General features: G+C 38.4%; 5 protein-coding genes across 5 annotated transcripts; 3 read left to right on the top strand and 2 right to left on the bottom strand.

Annotated features, from left to right (window-relative positions):
* Positions 1–520: 520 nt before the first annotated feature.
* Positions 521–8795, top strand: mtg1 (mitochondrial ribosome-associated GTPase 1). The gene is made up of 11 exons (XM_085182286.1): positions 521–779; positions 904–970; positions 1983–2085; positions 2165–2251; positions 2355–2411; positions 2775–2865; positions 2958–3019; positions 3105–3201; positions 3332–3413; positions 3528–3640; positions 4846–8795. The coding sequence occupies exons 1-11, from the start codon at positions 584–586 to the stop codon at positions 4941–4943; spliced, it is 1053 nt and encodes a 350-aa protein (XP_085038412.1). The 5' UTR covers positions 521–583; the 3' UTR covers positions 4944–8795.
* Positions 6273–9633, bottom strand: sprn (shadow of prion protein). The gene is made up of 2 exons (XM_085182289.1): positions 8867–9633; positions 6273–6740 (listed from the first exon to the last, which is right to left on the bottom strand). Exon 2 carries the CDS (start codon positions 6738–6740, stop codon positions 6273–6275), a length of 468 nt encoding a protein of 155 aa, XP_085038415.1. The 5' UTR covers positions 8867–9633.
* A 98-nt stretch (positions 9634–9731) lies between these two features.
* echs1 (enoyl CoA hydratase, short chain, 1, mitochondrial) lies at positions 9732–14295 on the top strand. The gene is made up of 8 exons (XM_085182285.1): positions 9732–9906; positions 11042–11239; positions 11341–11468; positions 12428–12527; positions 13053–13157; positions 13439–13558; positions 13650–13717; positions 13828–14295. The coding sequence occupies exons 1-8, from the start codon at positions 9816–9818 to the stop codon at positions 13891–13893; spliced, it is 876 nt and encodes a 291-aa protein (XP_085038411.1). The 5' UTR covers positions 9732–9815; the 3' UTR covers positions 13894–14295.
* A 3008-nt stretch (positions 14296–17303) lies between these two features.
* On the top strand, positions 17304–19239 carry fuom (fucose mutarotase). Its single transcript, XM_085182290.1, has 6 exons — positions 17304–17735; positions 17938–18006; positions 18095–18165; positions 18268–18366; positions 18465–18538; positions 18986–19239. The coding sequence occupies exons 1-6, from the start codon at positions 17651–17653 to the stop codon at positions 19050–19052; spliced, it is 465 nt and encodes a 154-aa protein (XP_085038416.1). The 5' UTR covers positions 17304–17650; the 3' UTR covers positions 19053–19239.
* Positions 19240–19280: 41 nt separating this feature from the next.
* Positions 19281–24437, bottom strand: LOC146505310 (uncharacterized). Its single transcript, XM_085182288.1, has 5 exons — positions 23465–24437; positions 20362–23388; positions 20167–20221; positions 19996–20033; positions 19281–19909 (listed from the first exon to the last, which is right to left on the bottom strand). The coding sequence occupies exons 2-5, from the start codon at positions 20367–20369 to the stop codon at positions 19465–19467; spliced, it is 546 nt and encodes a 181-aa protein (XP_085038414.1). The 5' UTR covers positions 20370–23388; positions 23465–24437; the 3' UTR covers positions 19281–19464.
* Positions 24438–24774: the final 337 nt, after the last annotated feature.

Below are 24774 nucleotides of genomic sequence, written 5' to 3'. Positions count from 1 at the left end.
TTTCTATTTTGTGTTATCTGGAAAAGGTTTAGATGCGGTGTTAGTGGTATCCCAGTCATGGGCAGATTTTATGGAGTTATATGTACTAAATGTTTATGTGGACTTTGTAGATTACGGAAACTTGGAGATGACTCTCATTACTTGTTTGAATGTAGTCATTTTAAGTTGCAAAAACAAACATGTCTGCCTGTGTATTTTAGGTTGAGACCAAATGTTTATAAGATGGAGAAGTTGTTTAATACTAAGAATATTGTTAAGGTGCGTAAACTTGCAAAATTTTATAAAGAAATTGTATTTAAACGTGGATATGGGTGATTTGTTGGGAGAATGAAATATAGCCTAAAGTCTGTACCAAAATAGGGTTTTTAAATGCTTCCCCTTGAAATAATCTCCCTACCACGATCTTTGACACCGTCATCAGTTTTTATTCAATGACACGGAAGATTTTCTGCCCAGCTCAGGTGTTCCTGCAGGGGGCAGTAGCAAGTTATACGAACCTGAAAAAAGTAGAGTAAGTCGTCTTCATGCCGGAACAAAAAAAGCTTGACGGCAGATTCGAGTCGGGATGTAAACAGTGAGACACATGTCCATTTCTGTTTGGTGCATCCAGTGGAGTCAAAGTAAGTGTTCTGTTAAAACAAATGAAGGACGGTGGATATATATTTGGGTAAATAGCATGAAACTGTACCAGGCACTCCGTCATGTCGACAAGTTCAGAACCGTTTTCGACTTTGGCGGACGGGAAGTGGCTCACTGGTTCCCCGGACACATGGCTAAAGGTGACAGCTTCGGCTTTACATTGGCTGTAAAGTGTGGTTTCTGATGCTTTTGAAAATGCGGGTAATCTGGTGTCCGAGGTCATTTCTTGGTCACATAATTGCTGAAATAATTTGTTCTTTGTAGGACTAAAACAGATGAGAGCCAACCTGAAGAGTGTGGACTGCATCATAGAAATACACGATGCCAGAATATCCTTTTTATTATATTACACCATAAAACAGTATCATCTTTTAAATAAAAAACTAACAGTGGTATATTTAATTGTATCAAAATTCCAATAAAAACCGTATTTTCTGGTGGGTGCTGCAAGATGCCAGCTGTCATAGCTTTTATTGTTGATATTTGGACATTTTTCCGTGTTATTTTGTTAACCAATACCTTAATAATCGATGAGACATTTTGGCATATTTTTAGGGTGAAACATCTTTCATATTGGTGTAATTTTTTTCTATTTTAATTTTAAGCCTGAATATTTTTATTTATATAAAGCCCTTACCTCTACCTAAAGTACCTCTGCATCATCAGAGGATATGATGGGTTATGATTATATGTATAGGTAGTCTATACACTCTTAAAAACAAATAATTTTATAGACAACATCAACAAGCTTTGACAACAATTAAGCTTTGACTTTGAAATGGGAAAAAATGGTGTATATAAGTAGTGAGTTTTTTTCTATTTTTGATTTTCTTAAATATATTGAAGGACAGCAGACAAGGTCACATAAGAAAAAAAGAGCACATTGATATAAACATTAACAGTGTATATGGATTTTATCATCCTTTTTAATCCTTAAGAGAAACTCTTAAGAATAAGAACATTTTGTGCAAAAGGTACTCTATGCAGAGAGTTTTCACTATTATGCCAATAAACATGGTGCATAGTTGTGAAAATAGAAGGTGAATCACTGTGAACTGATCTGGGAGATGCACATGAGCTGATTTAAAATATATATATATATATATTTATCTATGCAAGATTTTGGCAAGATAACTAAATTATGTAGAAAGTGGTTTAGTTTAGTTCAGAGCTTGTTTACCATCTGAGAGAGACAGGTGTTTCTAGTCCTAAGTACTCCATGTGTGTTCTGAATTTCAAAAATAGCATGTGGTCAGGTGATAATTTGATATATAGAAAGTGTACTCGTTTTAAAAAGAAAACTGCGGGAGCCCTGTGATGTTAATCCTTAACTTTAAAAACATCCCATTCTCTGGAAGAAACCCAGTGTTTCAGGACACACTAAGTGCCAAACCACATTTGCTAATTCTCAACAAGATGGACCTCGCTGATCTGTCCAACAAGCAGGTACAAATTCTTGCAGCAGCTTTGGCAGAGTCGCATGTCAGCAGCATTTTACTGTACTACAGCTACATTTACTCTGCAGAGAATCCTGAAGAAGCTAGAAAAAGAAGGGATGACACATGTTCTCTTCACAGACTGCTTAAAGCAGAGAGACCACAACATCACAAAGGTAGAAAAACATTTTACTGTTTGCAGCCATTTCCTACACAGCTAAAAAGTTGCAAAAGTTATGAGCACAGATGTGCAAACTAATTCTGCCTTCTTTTCTTTAGCTGGTGCCAAAGGTGATGGATATTATTGCAAGCAAACCACGCTTTAACCGTGAGGAGGTACATTCTGTCTGGACGGTTAAACTATATTGTTTTAGTGCCCTGTGTTTGAGAACATATATCCTCACTGTTTCTATACAACATCAAATTCAATTTCTTGCACAAGATATGAGGTATGTCCAGAAAAAGTGCCACAAAACTATAGAAATTGCACTCATACCCTCACCATGCTGTGAGTTTAGCCTATGAAATAATTACACGTCCCTCCTTATTGGCTATCTTAGTCTTTAAGCTACAAATATGGAAGCAAATTGCTCACCAGTGTCTTCTATGTTGAAGAAATTAGTTTTCTTTGAATGTTACATTTTCCTACTTCATTGATTTTATTTAAAATGCAACCACATTAACGTGTTAAACTTTCAGAATACAAATTACTGCCTGATGGTGATTGGAGTGCCCAATGTTGGGAAGTCGTCTCTTATTAACTCGTTGAGAAGAACAAACCTAAAAAAGGGTAAATAGAGAAAAGCTGTGGATTGATTTGAAGATTTCAGTATAACTTTCACCTCCTCATTAACGAGTGTTGCACTTGTACACTAATTTCAGGTCGTGCATCTCGAGTAGGTGGGGAACCAGGAATAACCAAAGCGGTCCTAACTAAAATTCAGGTGTGTGTGGAGAATGCGTTTGCCTTTGTTTGTGTTTTGATGGTCTGATCAACCATCCAGTATTTATAACTGCTGCTGTCCTCAGGTGTGTGAGCGGCCCATAATGTACCTGTTAGACACACCTGGAGTCTTGCCTCCTAAAATTGAGAGTGTTGAAACAGGCATGAAGCTGGCCTTATGTGGTATGCAGAATATTTTTTTCCCCTAACATAATTGTTGTCAGTTTGTGTATATATAATAAAATCATTTTGTTTTCCAAATAGTTGGATTTCTTGTTTATACAGAATGATTTGAAAATCTTTTTTTCTGCAGGAACTATACTGGACCATTTAGTGGGTGAAGACATCATCGCTGACTACTTACTGTATTCTCTGAACAGGCTAGGAAAGTTCAGGTGGAATTTTTCTTTCTCCTATTTTGTGTTCATGTGCATTTTTAGATTTTTTTCTTATTTTTTTTTATTTAGCTTTCTCTTGAATGTTTACTGTAAAGATGTGTTTGTGTGCAGTTATGTGGACAAATATGATCTCCAAGAGCCTAGTGACGACATCCAGCATGTCCTCAAACGCATTGCTGTAAAACTTGGAAAAACTCAGCGGGTCAAAGCGATTACTGGAGTGGGTAAGACACGGCTCATCCTATGCATACAACTGCTCTGTACAGTGTAATTAATGATTTATTTATCAGTGAATTGGTTTTATTTATTTGCTTTTTTTACTGGGAACATAATTGATGCCACTGCCTTGTCTGTGTTGCAAGCAACTTTGTAGTTTAGCATGAAGGCTTGAAATTGGGATAAAAAAAACAAGTCTGCAGGCAGGAGCTTCAAATAGATATTTTTTTTATATTTAAAAGTAGTACAAAACCTGTAATTTTTTTTTTTTTAATATATTTTTTTATTAGTTTTTTCTTTTTCACAAATAGTACATAATTACATAACATAATAAAGTGTACAATTCAGAACCAAAAATGAATAAATAAATCAAAAAACAAAAAACAAAAGCAAATAAACAAAAACAAACAGACTGATAACTAAGCACAGAACACCAGCTCAGTTCCATCTAAAAAATAAATAAATAAATAAAGAGAGAATACAATACAGTACAATACCTGTGGTCCCAGTACTACTGGGACCACAAAACCTGTAATTTAACTTGAAAAGCAAATACAATTGTTTGCTAAAGAAAAAAAAATATTACTATTCCTAAAAAATAAAAGTGACTGCTTATATGCAACTGCCCACTTCCTTAGTTACTATTACTGGATCAAGATCTGAAGACTGTGGGTCACCGTGTGGTCTTCTGCCACTGTAGCCCATCTGCTTCAACATTTCATGTGATGTGTGTTCAACATTCACTGAGTTACTGCTGCCTTCATGTCAGCTCAAAGCAGCCATTCTTCTCTGGCATCAACAAAAGCATTTTCACCCAAAGAACTGCCACTCACTATTTTTCCTTTTTCTGGCCATTTTCTGTAAACCTTGGAGATGGCTGTGTGGTGAAAATCGCTTTAGATCAGAACTTTCTCAAATATTAACGCCAGCTCGGATCAGTGGCACCAACAACCGTGTCATGTTTCAAAGTCACTTAAGTCACCTTCCTCCCCATGTTCATTCTCAGTTTGAACATTGGTAAGTGGTCTTGATCATGTCTGCATGCTTAAATGCATCAAGTGACTGGATGATCATATATTTGCTTTAATCAGCAGTTTAACCTACTTCAGTACCTTTTTTGAACTACTTTGCCGTCATTCAGGGGAAATCCTCATGGTTTGTTGCACTTTTCTCTTTTAACGGTTCAATCCCATTTTTTCCTTGTCTCTTTCAGGAAATGTTACCATCACAATACCAAACTACACAGCAGCAGCATATGATTTCATAAGAGCCTTCAGGAAAGGAGAGCTGGGTCAAGTAATGCTCGACTGACCCAAGTCATTTTACCGATGATAACTAAAAACTGTTTCTGGATTTCTTCAAGAGCATATTAGTCTGTGTCTGCACTGACATGGTGCAGTTTTTTGGGCTTGTGGATAATGCAAAAAGTCACCAGACTCCTGTATAACTTGTAAATAAAAGACATTTATTAAATAGTTATTCTCAGTTTTGCTTGTAGGATACATGAGACAGATATCCAGGGTGGTGTAAACAGGATATTTATTGGCATAAAGACAGTGATAACAAACTCTTTAATTATTATGTACATCAGTGTAGCATATAATAGAGTGCACTTGTAAATGTGGAACAGTCTGTTGCTCCTGAGTGTCTTCTGTAGGTAGATAATTTTTTTATTTTTTGGAAGATGTAAACACCGTGAAAACCTACCAGAGACACCGGTCGCTTTTGAGAGCAGCGGTAGGTTTGCCTCTCATCCATGTCATGATCACAGATCTCAGCTGAATTTCAGGCATTATTAAAAAAGAGTGTGAACTATTCAGAATGCGAAGACGATTGTGGAAAACTAGCTTCCGAAAGCACAGCACTCTTACTTATTCTGTTATCTAAATTATTGTATAAAGAACGAAGTGAAATGTGTTGCATTGGTTGAGTTTGGAAGCTGAACAAAAACACGTATTTTCCTCTGTAAAACAAATAAGTCCATATTTCAGAGAAAAATTACTAATACTGTTTGATTTCAGGGGTGAGAAAATGCTGGTGCCAGGTCCCTTTCAACTTAATAAATGTTATAAAGTAGCTGATAATCTGTACTTCCATATTTTAAATGAACTGCAGCAAGTCCAAACTTTATATTAATACACCGGTCTGCTTTTAAACACAGATAGATTCTGTCATTTGTACAGAGCTGCAGTACAGGTCACTTTTTATTTTGTGCATATTATTAAAAGTATATTTTTTTAAAATTTGGCAGTAGTTAAAATTGGCAGAAAGCAGCTCGGTTAGACTCTGAAGAGTCATTGGCATTTTGCTGATATGTTCTTCAGTGAAATACTAAGATTTAAGCTTTAGGGGTGGAAATTGACAGTAGTTCTGTTATATATGCAGAGATGAAGTCTGAGAGGTGAAATGTCCCCATGAATACTAAGCTGGTAACGCAGCCTGTTGTTTGCCAGTTGGAAAAACTGTAAAAAGTACAGTACAGTGATGTTTTTGTCATTGTTTTGTTCTGCTCCTGTGTGACCGCTCTAACTGGTCTTACCCGTGCAGGTTCCAGTCAGTCCTCCGCATTATAATCATAACCTGGATGGAACTTCGGTTCTAGATCCAATCACAAATGTATCCTACAAATCACCCAAATATCTACAGTATACTGTCCATCAAGAGTCCGTATTTAGGAGAAAACATTGTGATAATGACAGAAACTACTTTAGAGAAAAAAGATCCATTTTGAGTAGAACCTGACATTAGAGCATCAAAGTAATTGGTCCTGTTGTAGTAATCCAGCTCTTCCTCCGAGTTGTCTGTGTTGCCGCGTCGGTAGGCAGATGCGTACCATTTATCTGCCGTTAACGCCACTGCTGCCCCTGCTGCTGCTGCACTTGCCACCCTCACCGGTGACGTCCGGCCGGCCACCCTGAAACGAGAGCGGGTCCCGCCATAAGCGCCTCCTCCCCTGTAGGTCCCTGCTGTGGAGCTGCGGGAGGGTGACCCTCGAGAGGAGCCCCTGGACCCTCCACGTCCGCCTTTACACAGCGTGGGCTCAAACAGGAAGGCAGAGAGCAGGAGGCAAGTCCAGCATGTTGCAACCACCTGGTTCATCCCAGACATCTGTACAGGAAGAGGACACGATGAAGCAAGAAGGCACATCTTAAACCTTCCTTTGGTGGCATGGCTAAACCTTTGATGCAGTGGTCAAATAAGACTTAAAATATTTTGTCTGTTGTGCAAATATATAGGAAGTATTTGTCAATTTGCATAGTTTCAAGTTTGCATATACAGTCATGGTAATTTGGGTCTTTTAATGATTTCTTTGGGCTGCTCTTTTTCTAGACCACGGTGATCATACAGCATACATCTTTCATGACTTTAACCTCCTAGGGCCTGGCGTCCACATATTACATTACATTACATTTTGGGTTATTTAGACCAAAATACTAAATCTTGCTCTACAAGGGCCTGATATCCACTTACGAGAACATTATACTGCAACTGTTCTATTTAAAATTTAAATGATATCCTCATATGTGGCTCTCATTTTTCTTAGAAACAAAAATTAGAGAAAGAAAAATCTGGTAATACTTTGTTTTTACATTCATCAGGTCCCAATCAGCCCAAATATCAAAAAGAAATTAAAAATGCATGCCATGGAAGAGTTTGGGTCTTAGGAGGTTAAAAATGAAGAATTGGGTGCACAAGTTTTAGCTGATTTTGAATTTACTTTCATCCACACAGGGTCAAAATGATACATATAATATGTGCATACATACCCAAATATTTTGTTAAATAAACCTTAGCAAGTTGCACCTCAACCAGATGCTTTTGGTAGCCATTAACAAGATTCTGGTATAATCATGGCTACATATTTGACCACTCTTGTTAGAAGAATTGGCAAACCTCAAAAAAGGGTTGAGGTCTAGGCTTTGGGAAGGTCATTCCAGAAACGTAATGTTAGCCGGCTTTATCCATTACAAAAACAGTTTCTTCATTACTCCATCCCCTTTGTGCAATGTACCAGTGCTGCTGGCAGCAAAACAGCCCCACAGCATGATGCTACCACCATGCTTGACAGCTCGTACAGTGTCCTTAGGTTTGAAAGACACATCTTCAGTCCTCCAAACATACCTCTTGTCATTGTGACCAAATGTCAATCTTTTTCTTGTCTGACCATAAACCTTTTTGCCAGAAGGCATTTGACTTGTTGATGTGGGCAGCTAAAAATTTCATCCATCCATCCATCCATTCGCTTCCGCTTATCCTTTTCAGGATATATATATATATATATATATATATATATATAGAGAGAGAGAGAGAGAGAGAGAGAGAGAGAGAGATAGATAGATAGATAGATAGATAGATAGATATTGGGACTGTGTGGATTAGAGAAAGCAGATTAGAAAAAATAAATTCAGATGTTTGCACCCGATTCTTGCTTTTCAAAGTCATTAAAGATGAATGCTTTAGAGTCATTCCATCATAAAAATGTATCATCCCGACTGTCATAAAAATGCATATGCAGTTCCATAAATTTGCTGGGAGTGTGAAGGGTTCCTATTTTTATTTCCAGTCCCACAGCTTTTGAGGAAACAGCTGTATGTCATTAGTTTAATGACTTCTGTGCACTGATTATTTTTGCATAAAATTAGAAAACCACCATATGTTTGTGTGACACAATGTATTTAAAGAAATACCAGCTAATGAGCATAGACAGCACTGTCTATGTTACTGACCCCCCAAAAATTGATGTGTCCATTTAATGCTCAGTGCTTCTGTTGCACATCACTCCCCTCTCCATTAGAGTGGAACAGTTTAAACAGAAATATGCTAAGCAAAGAAAATTCTATTTGGGTCTCAGCCTGCAGTGAGACTACATGCAATAATATTCATAAAATGGAGGGTTATAAATAAAAGGCAATAAAATAATAATATGGCGTGTTTGTTGGTAGTAATAGGCCATCGTTTGCAATGCTAGCAGGAAACTGGGCCACTGTTTTCAAAGATAGAAAAAAAATTCTTCGACAATATATTTTCCATATCTTAAAACTTGTCCTTTTATACAAAATTGTCATATATATGCATACAAATGCATCGACAACGCATCCTATTTGATTGTCTTGTACATTCTCATAAATTAGCACTTTCATGTTACAGCCTGATCATCGATTTTTTTAAAAAAAATCATAATTATATATTGGATTTATACACCCAGGTTACACGCTACATCAAAACAGACTTACCTTTATTCCCTGGTGTTGTTAAGCCCGTTAATGGGTTGGTACTCGGAGGAAAGATGGAGGGGATTGTCGTGTACGGCGCAGGCTTGTTCCATCTGAAAGATGCGAGAGCGAGCAGCACGCTCACAGAAACATCTGAGCATCAAATATTGTTATGCTGACTTCAATAATTCTTCATAGGCATTTTATAATGTCAGTTTAGATTCAATGTCTTTTTTAAATTAGTTTTTAAAAATGATTTCGCGATCTTATTTATGTAGAAAGTAATGAAACCGGTGTATTTCCTCTGTATATGGTATATCTGTATCATGAACTCATTTTACATCGTTGGCCACACAGGGCCCACTTTTAATCTTAAATTGACCGAACTAGCGACTTTCCCCTTTCTGTAGATACGTTTAAATACATATCAATTCAAATTAATAGGCTATAAGCAAAAGAAGTTTAACAGCAGGTCTCGGTTTTTCTATGTGATTATTCTATAAGCGTTTCTATATAAAAAGCTACTGTAGTAAATTAAAGAAATATGCCAGAACGAATAAATACATGTGTAAAATTACAGAAAAGCTTCTCGTTGCATATTGTCTTGAAAATTAGGTCTTTCTTTTTTAAAATACAGTTAAAAGTCAAAAATCTATGCCCTCCTTCATATAGTGCAAAACCATCCAGTGGGCGGATTGGAGTCTTTGTCAGGCGTATTCTATTCTATACTTATGTCATCCCTGACTTATCAATTTTGTGCAAAAACAGGAAGATGGTGGAGAGGACAGGGATATTTCATCACGTATGTAGAAGGAAAAATATTTCACCTCCGCAGACAGCAGGTGGCGGTAGCGCGAGTTTCTGTCACGTGCTCGTTTACGGACAACACCAACAAATAAGAACCAACTGGAGGCGAGCGAGAGCTGCTAGCTGCTCCCGAAGCAACTTATCTGACGTCCATCCTGCTGTCATGGCTTTCCTCTGTCGAAGTGCTGCTTCGCTGCTGAAGCCCTACCAAGCTGCCCCAGCCGTGCTATCCGCAGCCCGCCTCTACAGCTCAGGTGTTTTTGTGTGTTTGTGGTTTAAGCTCCACCGTGTCTGCAGGGGTCAGTTTGTTGCAGCTGCACCAACAGCTGCTACAATGTCAAAAACCTGCGTCACTGTCTGTGCGACGGCTTCACGTTTAGGCCAACAGTTTATGTGTTGTTGGTGGTGTTTTTGCATCGCAAAGTCTTTACTGTGTGAAAAAGTCCCCACTTTTGTCAATGTTGTGTTGTGTGCGGTTTGCAAAGGGAATTTGAACGTGGCATCTTCCAGGTGCTGACCGTTTAGTCTTTGCAATCATCATTATTATTATTATTGTTACTGTTATTGCTGCTATTTTTTTTTTTTTTTTTTTTTTACATTTATTTTCTGATGATTTTGTTTGAAGTTTATGTGACCTGGTGGAGTTTGGCTCACACAAGAAGAGCCATTTTGGAATTACACAACACTGAGCAATCATTCAGTAACAGCCTGTTATAGACAACCGCAAAGTCGGTGGATTTTTAACGGATTTGTGCAGAGTTGACGGTCAGAAGTCCCATAATAACTGTCTGCACATACAGGACTGTGCAAAAATTTTGGCACCCCTCATTTGTGTATGTTTTTCAGGAAAATGGTAAATGGAGGGAGGGGGGGGGTCTGTTGAAACATACAAGTAGGAGAAAACGATATACACTGCATATTCAATATTTTGTGTGATCACATTTGTTCTTCAGGGCAATCTTCTGGTACTTCTTTGTGTCTGTCCTGAAAGACGTGAGCCTCAGTTTAATGAGACTCTAGCTCTAAATACCAGGTTAAAGGTGCAGAGTAATTTGAACATTTAATACAAATAAATGCTGTAACTTTGCTCACTGTCTGAAGCCATACTACTAGGCTGTTGGTGTTAATCCTTAACTGTTTCTTGAATAATCGACCTTGATAACTTGAGCATGAGCTGCAGCCTTGATCTTATCCCACGCAGTTACACAAGAGGAATTAAATGTCCAGGGTGGTCAGATCAGACATTAAAGCTTTTATCTTGCCTTGTTGTTTTTGCTGTATTATTATAAAATACTTTCAAAATAAAATATTAAAACATAAAATGAGGACAGTAACAGCACAAGTTACATTGGAAGTTTTTCGTTAATGTTGAATTCCGTCTTCATGCAGGTGGTAACTATGAGCATATTTTGGTGGAAAAGCGAGGCAAGAAGAAAAACGTGGGTTTCATTCAGCTGAACCGACCTAAGGCTCTCAATGCTCTGTGCGACGGGCTGATGAAGGAGGTGGGACAGGCGCTGGATGCGTTTGAAGCTGATGGAGACGTCGGTGCTGTCGTCATCACTGGCAGCGAAAAGGCCTTTGCTGGTGAGGACTTTTTTCTGTCCTTTTATTTGCAGATTTCCTCCTTTGTGAAGGTACGTAAAACTGTTTAAGTGAACTTGAGTTTGGTGTGGACTTTTTTGCAGCTGGAGCAGACATTAAAGAGATGCAGAATCGAACCTTCCAGGAGTGTTATGGTGGAAACTTCCTGGCTCACTGGAACAGAGTGTCCACGGTGAAGAAGCCTGTGATAGCAGCTGTCAATGGATTTGCTGTAGGTTTCAAGTTTTGTTTTTTGTTTTTTTTCTTTGTTTGTTTTGACTTCTGGGATTTTCATGTAGGCTTGTTACTGTTGATAAGTGGGGGATCAGGTTGGGTTGGTAGCCATTTTTAATTCTTCAAAAATCCGAGCGTTCCTGGTTGGGCTCTTTGCAGGACAGTTTCGAGGCTCAGAAAGTGGATGTCACACTGTAGAGTAGGGGTGGGGGAAAAAATCGATACTGTGTAGTATACTTTGTTTGCTAATAATGTATCGATACAGGAACAGCAGAAATCGATATTTTGTTACAAAAAAGGTTTTTGTGCTCTGACTTCAGAGCATGTTGATCCTTTTTCTGAGCAAGAATCCTGACATTCCTTCACTGTCCAAATGTGTTTAACTTTTTTTTTTGGGTAGCAACATGACAGTTTACTTATTTTAATTTAAGACATGTTTTATTTTAATTAAGTTTAAAACTTTTTTATTCAATGTAAAATTATATTTTGTTTTAATTTACTTTCAAATTCTTCAGTTGCGGAATGGGCTGCATAGTTTTCATAAATTGCATAGTTCAGAATAGCTATAATTGTACCAGATGGTTGCATTCAGTTAAGTTGGACTAGACTGTAATGCAAACTGTTCAGTTTGTCAACAATAAAACTGACTGAAATGAGAGAAAGACCGAGTGCGAGACTTTGATATTAGATAAAATGAATATTGATAAAGTTTATCTTTATGTACAGAATCTGAATATCGCAAAATATTTAAAAAAATTGCAATATCGTATCGTGCGTTAAGTATTGTGATGATATCGTATCGTGATAATATTGTATCGTGGGATGTATGGTGATTCCCACCTCTACTGTAGAGGGGCATCATTGTTAAAACTAAGGACAACAGAAGTAATATGTTCAGTTGTATCATCTAAACAGCTCCTGCTTTGGTGTTTTTATGCGTGCATTCTGCTCTTTCAGCTCGGTGGAGGGTGCGAGCTTGCTATGATGTGTGACATTATCTTCGCCGGGGAGAAGGCTCAGTTTGGCCAACCAGAAATCCTGCTGGGGACCATTCCTGGTAAAGTCTAATTTATGGATTACTGTACTTTTCTGTTAAACTGCACCTCTTTACTAGAGGCTGGCTTTTTGAGCAGTCGATTGTAAAGCTTTTCTGCTCATCGTGTCACTTAAGTTGTAGGTCGCGTGTGACAGTTTTCACATGACATCCTGTGTCGCGAGACACAATCTTTATGGCGCATTGGCCTGCTGTGCCGTTTTAATGAGGATCCTGCACAGAAACTCAGAGACATACTGACACAAAGAGGAAGATGTTGGAATTGTTTGAAAATTGAAAATTGTTTGAATTTGTGGAAGAAACTTTGCAAAAAAGAAAAAAACACTCGACAAAGTCTTGGCTTCTGGTTTTGACTTCTTCTTCTTCCTTATCAGCGTGTATGACGCGTTATTGTCTGAGTGGCAACACCTATTGCGTAGGAGAATACTGCAGTGGCTTTTTGCACCTTAACAAGTATAAATGACTGTATCTGTGTGATGACATCACTGAGGCCGGTTTATTGGCACCTTAACTTCTCTCTGCCTGTAGGGGCGGGTGGCACCCAGAGGCTGACACGTGCAGTGGGCAAATCCCTGGCGATGGAAATGGTACTAACAGGGGACAGGATTGGTGCTCAAGAGGCAAAGCAATCAGGTAATGACAAAGAGCACTACAAAGGCGCTTAAGGTTCTACAAGTTGAGTCTTTATATAAGTCTGCTTTATAGAAACAACCATTTCTTAAAAAAGATTATTTCTAGATTGTGGTTCTGGTACTTTTACATACAGGAAGGTATTGAATAGTTTTGCATCTGGATAACAGCAAAGCTAAACCTCACAGAGTCTGCTTTTAAACAAAATGTGACATGAATAGTGTGTCAAATAAACTGACTTATTATATTTATTGTTCTCAACTGTGTATCTTTGCATTTCTTAGGTTTGGTGAGTAAAATTTATCCCGTGGACCAGCTGGTGTCTGAAGCCGTAAAATGTGGAGAGAAGATCGCTGCCAACTCCAAACTCGTGTCTGCTATGGCTAAAGAGGCTGTTAACGCAGGTATGCACATTTTAAAAGGCTAAATATTCTAAAACCGACTGAGCTGAATATGTTGGATGTTTTATCTGACTCATCCTCTGTGTGACGGCAGCTTTTGAACTGACTCTGGCTGAGGGGAATCGCTTGGAAAAGCGCTTATTCCATGCTACATTTGCAACGGTGAGTAGAAGAACTAATATGGGATTAAGTGAAAACAGTGGAGTAAGATTTTAATAATCAATCCATGATCTACTGTTGTTTTGTTTTTTGTTTTTTTCCCTTCCCTACAGGATGACCGTAAAGAAGGCATGACTGCCTTTGTGGAGAAGAGAAAGGCCAGTTTCCAGGACAATTAGAAAAGGAGCAGATGAAGATCACAGTCAAGAACACAAAGTTTCTGATATCAGTGGCTCACTTCCTTATGTGTAATATGCTGAGTGATGCAAAAATCCAGGATTATTGGAATTTGCCAGCTGCTGGGACTAGGATTTGCCACCATGTGAGTGCACAAGAGTGTCTTTCTCACTGAAGCCCCATCTGACGAGGATCAGCATCAAAATCAAATGGAGTCTGGGTGCAAGGGGGTTGAATGTGAATATGATTTGATCTCTGTGATTATAGTCAGTGTGTAGCAGGTGGTGTAGGGCATGTGACATGTACTGACTTTGCCTTTTCATTTGTCAAACATTTGTATTTTGTAGGCAAGTTATTCTGTACATTTTACAAATAAACCCTGGGAGTGACTCTTAAGGCAAGAAGACATGGGAAGACTTTATTAATTATTCACTCGTAAACATATTAGTTTATTCCATAAAACATTTTTCATATTTTACATATATTTTTCCAATTTCATAAACATTGTGTTTGCTTATTGGCAAGCAGGGGCTGATTTGTAACATGCTAACAAAGCACATGCTTACCAGCTGCTTTGTTAGGTACGCAGGTTCGACTGCTCATTAATACAAAAATATCTCATCAACCAGTCACGTGGCAGCAACCCAGTGCCTTCAGGCAAGAGGACCTGCTGAAGCTCAAACTGAGCACCGCACCTATATTGGAAACTTTGCATTTCTCAGAGATGGATTTTTTTCTTTTCTTTTTTCTTTATAGGAGGTTACAGGAACTAAGCAGCAGTTTTTGTTTATGTTACAAATTTGAGTGTTCATATCAAACCTTGAAGAATGGCCGCAGTAGCAGGACACCACTCCTCATTTCCATCCCTTTTAGGACCACAGTATACTGGTCTTCTGATGGCTGCTTCCAGTAGGATAACACTCAGATCCTCTCAAACTGGTTTCTTGAAAATAACCTTGAATTTACTGTAGTCAAATCACTTACATAGGCACCAGATCTCAATCCACTACAGCACCATTGGGATGTGGTGGAACAGGAAAGTCACATCATGGGCACGTGGCCTTCAGACCGCTAGGTGGCCCGCTTGCGCTGTAAACAAGTGCAGGAAAACGCGACATGGCCAGTAAGTCCTCTGGTCGGCCCACAGGACTGAGAGACACACCGAGCTGGACAAGCAAAGGTCAAATTCACAGCTATGAAGTCACTAAAATACAAGTCTGGGTTTTATATATTCAATAAGATCAAAGGAAAATGTAACACTATATCACACTTTGCTCAAAATAAATGGTGCCGTTTGCATCGGGCTTGGGATAAAGTGTCAGCTGTCTTTTTTTCTTCTTAAATTACTAGCTCTGTGCCATACTCCCAAATTTTTTGATGACTGATACCAAGTAGATACCCGACCAGTATTTCTGATGCGTGGTGATATGTTTAACCTATAAAGGGAGCTTATAAAGGAAAGGGAGTGTGTCGTGATTTATGAGATGAATCATCATCAGCGTGCCAAATTTTGGACACATTTTAATAACCACTAAACTGTGATTTTAACTTTCCACAACAATAACCCAACAAAACACACCTTTCATTTTATAACTTTTTTTTTAGAACATCAAAATGTTAGGGGTTTTTATTGAACTTTAAATGTGCTACAGGTTATAAATAAAACAGATGGGAGAGTCAACACAATAAAGTTCAGACATTTTTTCATAGAGCATGTTTTTTCTTCATTTCCATCAAAGGAAATATAAATTTAACACACTTATATACAGAACTTAGATGATAAGGAAAAATGTATCGATCATATACAGTATGAGTCCAATACTAGCGTTGGTATCGATATTATTGATATTTGGATGCTCTTGCCACCTCTGTAAATTACTGATAAGTAATTTAAATAAAATAAAAAAATATATAAAAAAACTATAGATAAGTTAAGAGTTAAGTTAAGAGTTCCCCATCACATATTGAGTGAGGATCTTCGGGGCCACATAAACCCACAATTTTCACTTCAAAGAAAACACCAGAACAAATTTGGTTAGTGCGCACTTTCTTTTGCCGCTCCAGTCATCAGGAGGCACCTTCTTTCTCTCTGATCTTCACACGGCGGTGCCCCATATCTCCACAAGTCCGTGTCCTAATTGATTTTTTTTATTCAATATTCCCCTGGAGCTTGCTTTCTTGTCAGCCCCTTGAAACAAACCTTTAAAAAGGAGAGGGGGGTGAAAAAAAACTGGTCTCTTCTCTCCGCAGGGAAGCACAAAAGTCCGCAGAGAGGGCCCGAAAAGAAACCTCTCTTTGAGGCTACCGAAAGGTCAAAATAATAAATGTAGACTCAATTGAGGCTCTTCGCAGACAAAGGAAGCAAAACGTTACATTTTGGCAGCGTGGACCCTCGTAGCGTGATAAACTCATTTAAAGAAGCCGGAATAAAGAGAGAGCAGCGTGGGTCCGGGGAGGGTGAAGGGGCTCTCAAGTCTGGCAGACAGGCCTGACTCCCGCAAAGGGCCTTTTCTCCTTCTCAGCAGCCCCCCAAAAACTCTTATCTTCCTAAACAGCAGTGCAGCAGTGCCAGTCATGCCCGGATATCTCAGCTTTTATGTCCGCGTTATAATCCGTTTGCATGCATTAAAATTCAGGCAGCTGCATTTAGTAAGCAGAGCAATATTTTCTCATGAGAAGTTACATACAAACTTAAAAAGTAAGGTTATAGCTAGTTAACGAAAGCAAAACATAAGGATTTGTATAGTCATTTACTCGGATATAAGATAAATGCAGATCGTGGATATGTATTTGCAAATTAAATGCGAGCAATAAAGCGCCAGTGTTTCTTCGGTGCATTATTACCAGCATCTATAAATTCAGTGTAAAAGCCCACAAGCCTGCAACTGTGACTTTACTTTTTAAAAAGCCTTTTTATATGCAGATCAGCACCGGGCTGGCTCTGCGGTCATGGAAAGGATTCCTCAGCATTTTTTTCTTGTCATCCAGCTGAGAGCATTTCTGGCCCAGATGAAACAAGCCGGGTGGAGTGTGGTTTTCATCGTACAAATATTTTCATTATCTCACATTCTTGGCGTCACAGATCGGGTCGGAATAACACGTTCACCGGTGTCTGCTTTGAATTATGCCCACCCAAGGGTGTCAGAAACAACACGGACCTAAGATTAATTACACCAGACTACAGGCGAACAACGCGACCCTGCTTTATAGATTCACATAAGCACAGTGTGGTTAGATAACTTTTACTAACTGAAGCAAAAAGAAAACACAAACTATTTATAAGCGTATTTAGTACTCGTTTAGGCCACATTAGTATTTTATGCTATTATTTATTTATTCCAAAAACTGGGCTTTCGGATTTTTGAGACTGTATTTAAATTTTAAGAAAAGTGAGCTAACCAATCAGATTCATCAGTTTTAGCACGTGATGCGTTTATTTTCATCTGAGGAAGACTGTCAAGATAGTTATTGCTAAAGCTACTAAACTCTTTATCCGACAAACCAACAACGAAAAATAATAAGAGTTTGAAATCTTAGCTTGGCGACTGAATCTTCCGCCATAACAGTTAACATTTAAAACTTAAAAGTTTTTTTTTCTTCCTAAATTGGTAATTTTATGTTTCTAGCATGTCACAAACGAAGACGGAAGTTGGCTACAGGTACTACTCTCGCGTCGCTTGAGCCGTCTCCGATTCTCCGTGTTTTGCATTGACTGTAGAAAACCTTTTCTACAGTCAATGGTGTTTTGAGGCTGCAGGAATGGTCGTGCTAAGAGGAATCCCCTCTGTTTTATCACCTGAACTTCTGTATGCTCTCGCTAAAATGGGCCACGGGGATGAACTGGGTATGATAATTACACGCATACAGAGCTGCTAACAGCAGTGACCTGTATACCCTCTGCTTGTAGGCATGTTGCACACTGCTGTGCTAATCCGAGTTTATGTCAACACCACGTAAAAAGGATCATTAACCTGTAGCTACACGGCACAGTTACAGAGATTTTACTCACTCTTCATGAAGTCACTCACTCGTTTAATTATTTTCAGTGCTTGCTGATGCTAATTTCCCAGCATCTTCTATTTGTGCATGTGGCCCAAAGGAGATAAGGGCTGACGGTATGTAAATACACCTGCCTATAAAAAAAAAAATGTGTGTGTGTGTGCTTCAAGTTTATCGTTCAGACTGTGTCTAACCTTTATGCAGGGTTGGGGATCCCACGGCTTATGGAGGCTGTTTTGAAGCTTTTGCCCCTGGACACCTATGTCCCCTCTCCGGTACTGAGCTAAAGCATCTGCATAGACCTTCTGTCGTTTTTGTGCCTGACTGTTTAATATTTATTTCATATCATGTAAAATCTGTGCTGCATGCTTTCACAGGCTGCAGTTATGGATCTAGTAGATAGTGACAAGCAGAGAGGTTTAGCTGTGCCTGTGTGGGACACCTACGAACAGCTCTTGAGCCAGGCAGGCTCTCAGGTAAGACAACCCGTTCACCCTGTTATTAAGTGAAACAAAATGAGTGTGTGTTCATTTGATTTGTGACTCTCTGTGTGCTGATTTCTGTTTATATACAGGTTTCTCTTGAGAAGGTGGAAAGGTTTGCTTTCTATGAACGAGCCAAGAAGGCCTACGCTGTTGTGGCAACAGGGTTGGTGTATTTTCTCTGCCTCTATTTGAGTCTAAGAACAGCTAGATTGAGTTGCATTGCTAAAAGTGCACTTCTATGTTTCAAAATCAAGTGTAGAAATGGTTCTGTTTGTAAAAAAGAAAGAAAAAGATGATCCGTGCTAGAAATCATTCTCATGATTTATCTGTCAGTTGTTGTTGGGTTTTTTTTTTTGTTTTTTTTTCATAAATTAGCAAACCTACAGCATCATGAATCAAGAAGTGTCTCATCTCGATAATCAGACTGTTGCACTGATTTTAATCGCTTCATTGTCATGAACAAATCTGGATATCATTGCACAGGCCTGGAGCTAGTTTAATTATGGAGATTATGGTCTGCACGCTAAAGTTTAAAATCAACACAAAAGGCTTTTTTCTTTTTCTTTCTTTCTTTTTTTTTTTACATTTGTGTCTTTATGATTTTCCTCAGGGAGACAGCTCTGTATGGTAATCTGATACTGAAGAAGGGGGTCATTCCTGCTGAGCAGCTACAGTGACACACACACACATTTTGAACACATTTGATGATTTCAGTTTTTATTTTTCTGTTGTTCTGTGATATTAGGCACTAATTGAATTCTTTACAGTCAAAACCATCATATTTTGTGAATTCAGATGCATTTATTTCAAATCTGTAATCACTGCTGTAAATACAATCTATATTTTTATAACTGATTTCTGCATTATATGTTTATATCAATAAATAAATGAAACACAGTCTCTGATGGGAGTGTTTACAGTATCTTTATCATCAAGATGCATATGAGTGACACAGATTTAGGTGTTCTTGCTTAGTGAAGCTTTAAGGCAGTGTAATTGAATCAAATGAAGCTCTTGATTTTTTTTTTTTTTTTTTACTCAGTTGCAGCTACATAAACTTAAATGATAAAGAGCTGAGTTGTTGGAAGATCAGCGATGGTAGATCATATCCAAATCTTCCTCTGGCTCAGTGTGCTTCTGAGGTGGAAAATTGACAGGATAGGCAGCTCTGATGTTGTCCTGGTGGAAGACCGGCCTGACTGGTTCTTTGTGGTAGACAGCATCCATGTCCTCCTCAGGCTCAAGGTGAACCCTGGCCTGAATTTTAACCGCCATCTGAGGTATCAGCGGCTCAGCCTGGACAACAGGGGGGACATCCAAGTTTTGGTTTCGACCTCGGAGGAGATTACCCGTTGAGGGATGGTACAGCTCATCCAGGTCTTCCTCAGCCTTCAGATATTTTTTCTTCTGTCCGCTGCTTCTCATACTCTTCCAGATCTTCATGTTGGGGTCAATATCATAGTGGGTCCTATCCATATCCTCAGGAGGCTCAACTGCCACTGCCCAGGCTGGCCTACCTCTCTCATCTATAGACCTGAAATGAGTATCACACACCATTTGTTTTTATCAGCCTAAGCAAACGTGAGAACCTTTATTTTAGTTTAAGAAACTTCAACTCACATGACAGCTTTCTGGAAGACTTCATCTGAAAGTTTATTCTGAGAGAAGAGCACAAATAATACAGGATTACAATTCAAATAAATACTATTAACCATAAAAAATATGTTTAAAAGTAACAGTAAGTCTGATTTATTTCAATGTAATATAAGACTAGAAGTAATATATACATACCCAAGGCTTTGCTGTGATGCCAAGTATCAGCGAAACACAGACGATTAGAGAAATCCTACCAGGGGAACCAATTTAGGTTAATTGCTAGAGTTCAACTTCATACTTCATAAACACAGATCCCTGTCAACTTACAAAAACAACTCATCTAATCTATAAGCATTAAAAACCAGCTGAATCTTTGAAGAGATTTCTCACCTGAACATGGTGCGTCTTCGTGCTGGCAGCTCAGTGTTTGGAACAAGATTACCTTTTGATCACCTGCTACTGAAACAAAGGACCAAAGATCTATCTATAAACCTGCTGTCCCGACCTTTGTATCCTCCAAGTGCCAGCTGTAAGTAACTTATCATTTCTAATCTCGCCTGTGTTTTGTGTTGGTGCCATTAAAATTCCTCTTTCTGTCAAAGTGTCAAAGTACACTCCATGTAACTGAGCAGAACATGTCAAATATAAAATGTTTTTCTTATTTATATCATCCTATATTTTTCTTTGTTTTAATTTATCACAGTTATGCAAACACAGCTAAAATATGTAATAAATATACAATATTGTAATTACATTTGATGCAATTATCTCCCTTATCAAGGCTGTAAAGCTCCTTGTCTTTATTACTGAGAGTAAGAGATAAACTTTATTATCATGCAGCAGTAGTTTCTCCAAGTACGTCTGTACGACGACGGTATCTAACCTCAGTAACTATTGTATACATGACTGTATATATGTCAGCTAGTTAGCAGCAAGCACCAGTGGATTATCCTTTCTTTCTGTACTTGGTTACATTTGCAGCATTGTATTAAACTGCAGTTTTCTATCTGAACATCATTCGCTGGTGATGAGTTCAGAGATCATCTGCTGTCATTGTGTGCAGAAAGATGGTAACAAATCACACTCATATTCATCTATAAAATCATTCTCCGTGAAGTGCAAGCACATTTTACCACTGGTAGTTTTAACTCAATACACTCACACAGTTGCACACTGCATTTTCCACAGAGTTTGGTTTTCCTGCTCTCTGTTTTAATAATCTTTTTATAACATATTTTCATCGTTTCTCTCTCATTGGGTTTAATGCCCTGCTGTGTATCACAACTGTGTAACATCACGAATTGTTCACTGAAATATCTCAACTATTCTGAGAACTGTCATGAAGTGCTGTGAAGATATTTATGATCCTCTGCTGATGAAGCCTAATGACTAGCACCACCACCAGGTTGACATTTGTAGTTTTGATTGAAATGTCTCCACAGTGGCATGCACTGCCATAAAATCTGCTAATCTTTGCAATGTAATGATATGATCCCTTTCCTGACATTTGCTGTAACGAGATCAGGTTCTATTTGAGTTTGTCCAATATTTTGGTTTATTCCTGTAAAACAATGACATCCACCTCATGCACAGCCCTGTTTTGTGTTCATCTCATATATTACATTGGTAAGTATGCAGTAATTAAGGTACAATGAGACTCTTGAGCATTCTGCATGTCTTTCAAATAATTATTCTAACACACATATAGACCCGATTTACTTGTCTGTCCTTTTTTGTGTTCAACTTACAGGCATGAGAGTCAAAGTGCGATGAGTTGATTATCTGGTCTGATATCACGCCAATAATGCATCTATAAATGTGCAGATAAATTATTGTATTTTCATTCATCGGTTGAACTTAATTAGCTCAGATTTGTTCCCATATTGAAAACATTCTGCGTGCTATAAACATTCCCCCTCTATTAGGGATGATGAATTTAAGATCTCAGCTACATCACTTAGGCTGACTGTAAATAAGAAGGACAGGCAACCTAATCCTAAGATTAGTTTGTAAGCTCAAAAAACACAACACAGTGGCTTGAGCTCAGCTTCCATCTTTTGAGAAAAATCTTATGATAAGAGACCTCATCTTTCTTTTTCCTTAGAATTCCTCCATTGTTATCTGCCTGGGTGCAAAACATCGTAGATGATGTGCAGCTGCTAAGATCATGGATGAATTTTGAATAAACTGAGGGGACGTGTTTCCTGCATCCCCTAAAAATCTACACTTACTTACTTATAGGCTATAAGATACAATAATACACAATAGCCTTTTTGAATACGTGTACATCACTGCAGGACCTACTTTATACTGGTCCTACTTTAAATCCTGAGTGTGGATTTTACATTACACATATGTAAAATCAAGTTTGACATATGTATAATGTTACAGTGCCACAAAGCAAAAAAAAAAAATGCACACACTTCCCATACCAGCTTACTTTCATGAGAACTTACCCAGATTCAGACGGAGTCCTATTGTGTACAGCTTTAATCATTTAAACAGACTAATCACCCTTCACATGCACATCCATGTGGCCAGATTGGAGGCAGATGATAGGTCTGTGATCTTAGTGCCAGGCACCACAGACACTGAATCATCTACGAGTTTGTCAGCTCTTCATGCCAACATCGTATCATACTGCAAAACTGCGTCGGAATAAAAACATTCATTCATTCATGTTTGATGCACAGACTGAGTTGTTTACATTACAACTCAATTCTGAATTGCTGCTTTCTGATATGCAAACTCTGGGATTTATGTTAAACATCTGTAAGTTGAAGCACACAACCATAATTTTCCTCAATCAGCTTACCCCTGAGGAATATAAGTTAATTTCAGCTCAGTGTTTTAGCATTTCTGGCAGTGCCTCCGTCAAACTGCTGTCGTGTCTCTTCGCTAAATGTCTTTCACTGTTCATCATGGCAGCAGGGGATCCATTAAATTAACCCAAGGTAATATTTTCTCATGCCAACAGGATTCAGCGTAATGTACAGGAGCTGTAAGATACAACACAAACTTCCTGTTCGGTTTAGGGGACGGCTCCAGCATGTCGGCAGTCTCGATCAGATTCATGTGTCCAATATTACGAGACAGTCTGGCTTGACTAGCCCCCGCTGAGTGGTCTGCTTCTTTACTAAAACACGCCTCAAGCAAGCAAATACCAGACATCTTTGAAGGTACTTATTGTAAATCTGTCTTTAAAAATAGTTTAAAACCTCCTAAAATAAACTAAACAGGAAGAAATGACTGGTCTACCCTTATGCTGAAAAACATTATGCTGTTGTGTTAAAGAGAAATCAACTGAAGTGAAGGTAAGTCATTAAGAAGGCACTCTTTTCCTACTGTTGTCTTTTGACAAAAAACAAAGCCACATTATGTTTGCACCAACAAGTTGATTTCCAAAGAGATATTAACCTCTTAAGCCCCAACGCCCCCTGATACGGGGGCAAAAAGCAGGAGATCAGGTAGGCTTGGGGCTTAAGAGGTTAACCAAAATCTGTCATATCACAGCATGATGGAAAAGGTGTTCTGAAAAATTAAGGAAACTTATCAAGTAGAGGACAAAAGGAGACGTGGCAGGCCTACAAAAAAATGTCTACGGCAGATAGAAACATGGTGCAGGCTCTGTCATGTTTTGGGGCTGCATCTCAGCCAGTGGTGTTGGGGATGTTTCCAAAATTGATTGAATTATGAACACAGAAAAGGGCCATCAGATTTTGATCTACCATGCAATATCATCTGGAAAGCATCAGATTGGCAACCGCTTTGTTTTTCAGCATAACAATGATCCCAAACAAACTGCCAATGCAGTAAAAGTATACCTGAATAGAAAAGCGCACAGTGGAACACACAGTCATGGATTGGCCTCCCCAGAGCCTGGACATTAACATTTGAATGTTCTTCACCAAGCCTGAAGAACCATCCATGTTAACAAACGGCCAAAAGGCCAAAAGACCTCTCGTAGAACGTTCAGGCTGTTTTTAGGAATAAATGTGGTGGTACCAAATATTCACTTTCAAGCTGGTTAGATTTGTAAAGAACCCTCCTTAGTATGACATTCTGGCGTACCAGCTTTAGTGTCTACATATGCATGTTAGAGTAAATTGCATTTTTCATGTTCCAAGCTAAACAAAAATAAATAATGATGACAGATCTTTGGACAGTACAGCAGATAAAGATATTTTCTCATATTTGGATAGTAAATGTGAAGCTACTAGGAGATGATCTAACTTAGCATGAAGACTAAAGAGAAAGTAAAACCACCTACTTGGTTCTTCCTTGTTAATACACAAACTGTTTTACTTAGAACAACTTTAAGTATGCATGCTATGGTAACCTAGCTGTACTCATCTGGACCATGGTGCTAATAAGAATTTACTATTCCTTTAGATAAGATCTGGTCTTTGCAAAGATAAACATGAAAGTGATTGTGATTTCCAGTATATATTGACCATTTGTAAATAGCGGACATTACTCATGTATAGTTTTGGGCTTTCATATGTATGTATGTATGTATGTATGTATGTATGTATATATATGTGTGTGTGCGTGTGTGTGTGTGTGTGTGTGTGTGTGTGTGTGTGTGTGTATAGGTCAATGTCTATGAAAAACATACAGTACTTGCTATTTATAATCTGGACATACATGCATGCATGTTGATGATCAGACATTAAGGCCTGCACATGTGATCTCATAGAAACCACACCCTAAGACATCCAAAGGAGTCTTGAAGGTGAGCTCTGATGAATATAGTGCGATGCAGCTCTTACCCATCTGGCCCTTATTCCCTGCACATACTCA

Source organism: Neolamprologus multifasciatus, chromosome 13 (assembly GCF_963576455.1).
Source record: "Neolamprologus multifasciatus chromosome 13, fNeoMul1.2, whole genome shotgun sequence".
Classification (NCBI taxonomy): Eukaryota; Metazoa; Chordata; class Actinopteri; order Cichliformes; family Cichlidae; genus Neolamprologus; species Neolamprologus multifasciatus.
The sequence above is the reverse complement of the archived record's forward strand: the minus strand, read 5'-3'. Positions and strand labels throughout refer to the sequence as shown.

Bases quoted from the DNA above. Each gene is read 5' to 3' on its own strand.
- mtg1 (XM_085182286.1), top strand. From the start codon at position 584: ATGTCCATTTCTGTTTGGTGCATCCAGTGGAGTCAAAGTAAGTGTTCT. The intron at 2,086-2,164 runs GTACAAATTCTT...TTTACTCTGCAG, and splicing joins CTGATCTGTCCAACAAGCAG to AGAATCCTGAAGAAGCTAGA. The intron at 3,202-3,331 runs GTATGCAGAATA...TTTTTTCTGCAG, and splicing joins CATGAAGCTGGCCTTATGTG to GAACTATACTGGACCATTTA.
- sprn (XM_085182289.1), bottom strand. From the start codon at position 6,740: ATGTCTGGGATGAACCAGGTGGTTGCAACATGCTGGACTTGCCTCCTG.
- echs1 (XM_085182285.1), top strand. From the start codon at position 9,816: ATGGCTTTCCTCTGTCGAAGTGCTGCTTCGCTGCTGAAGCCCTACCAA. The intron at 13,158-13,438 runs GTAATGACAAAG...TGCATTTCTTAG, and splicing joins TCAAGAGGCAAAGCAATCAG to GTTTGGTGAGTAAAATTTAT. The intron at 13,718-13,827 runs GTGAGTAGAAGA...CCTTCCCTACAG, and splicing joins TCCATGCTACATTTGCAACG to GATGACCGTAAAGAAGGCAT.
- fuom (XM_085182290.1), top strand. From the start codon at position 17,651: ATGGTCGTGCTAAGAGGAATCCCCTCTGTTTTATCACCTGAACTTCTG. The intron at 18,007-18,094 runs GTATGTAAATAC...ACCTTTATGCAG, and splicing joins AAAGGAGATAAGGGCTGACG to GGTTGGGGATCCCACGGCTT. The intron at 18,367-18,464 runs GTAAGACAACCC...GTTTATATACAG, and splicing joins TGAGCCAGGCAGGCTCTCAG to GTTTCTCTTGAGAAGGTGGA.
- LOC146505310 (XM_085182288.1), bottom strand. The intron at 20,034-20,166 runs GTATGTATATAT...CTCTTCTCTCAG, and splicing joins GCATCACAGCAAAGCCTTGG to AATAAACTTTCAGATGAAGT. The intron at 19,910-19,995 runs GTGAGTTGAAGT...TACTCATTTCAG, and splicing joins GTCTTCCAGAAAGCTGTCAT to GTCTATAGATGAGAGAGGTA.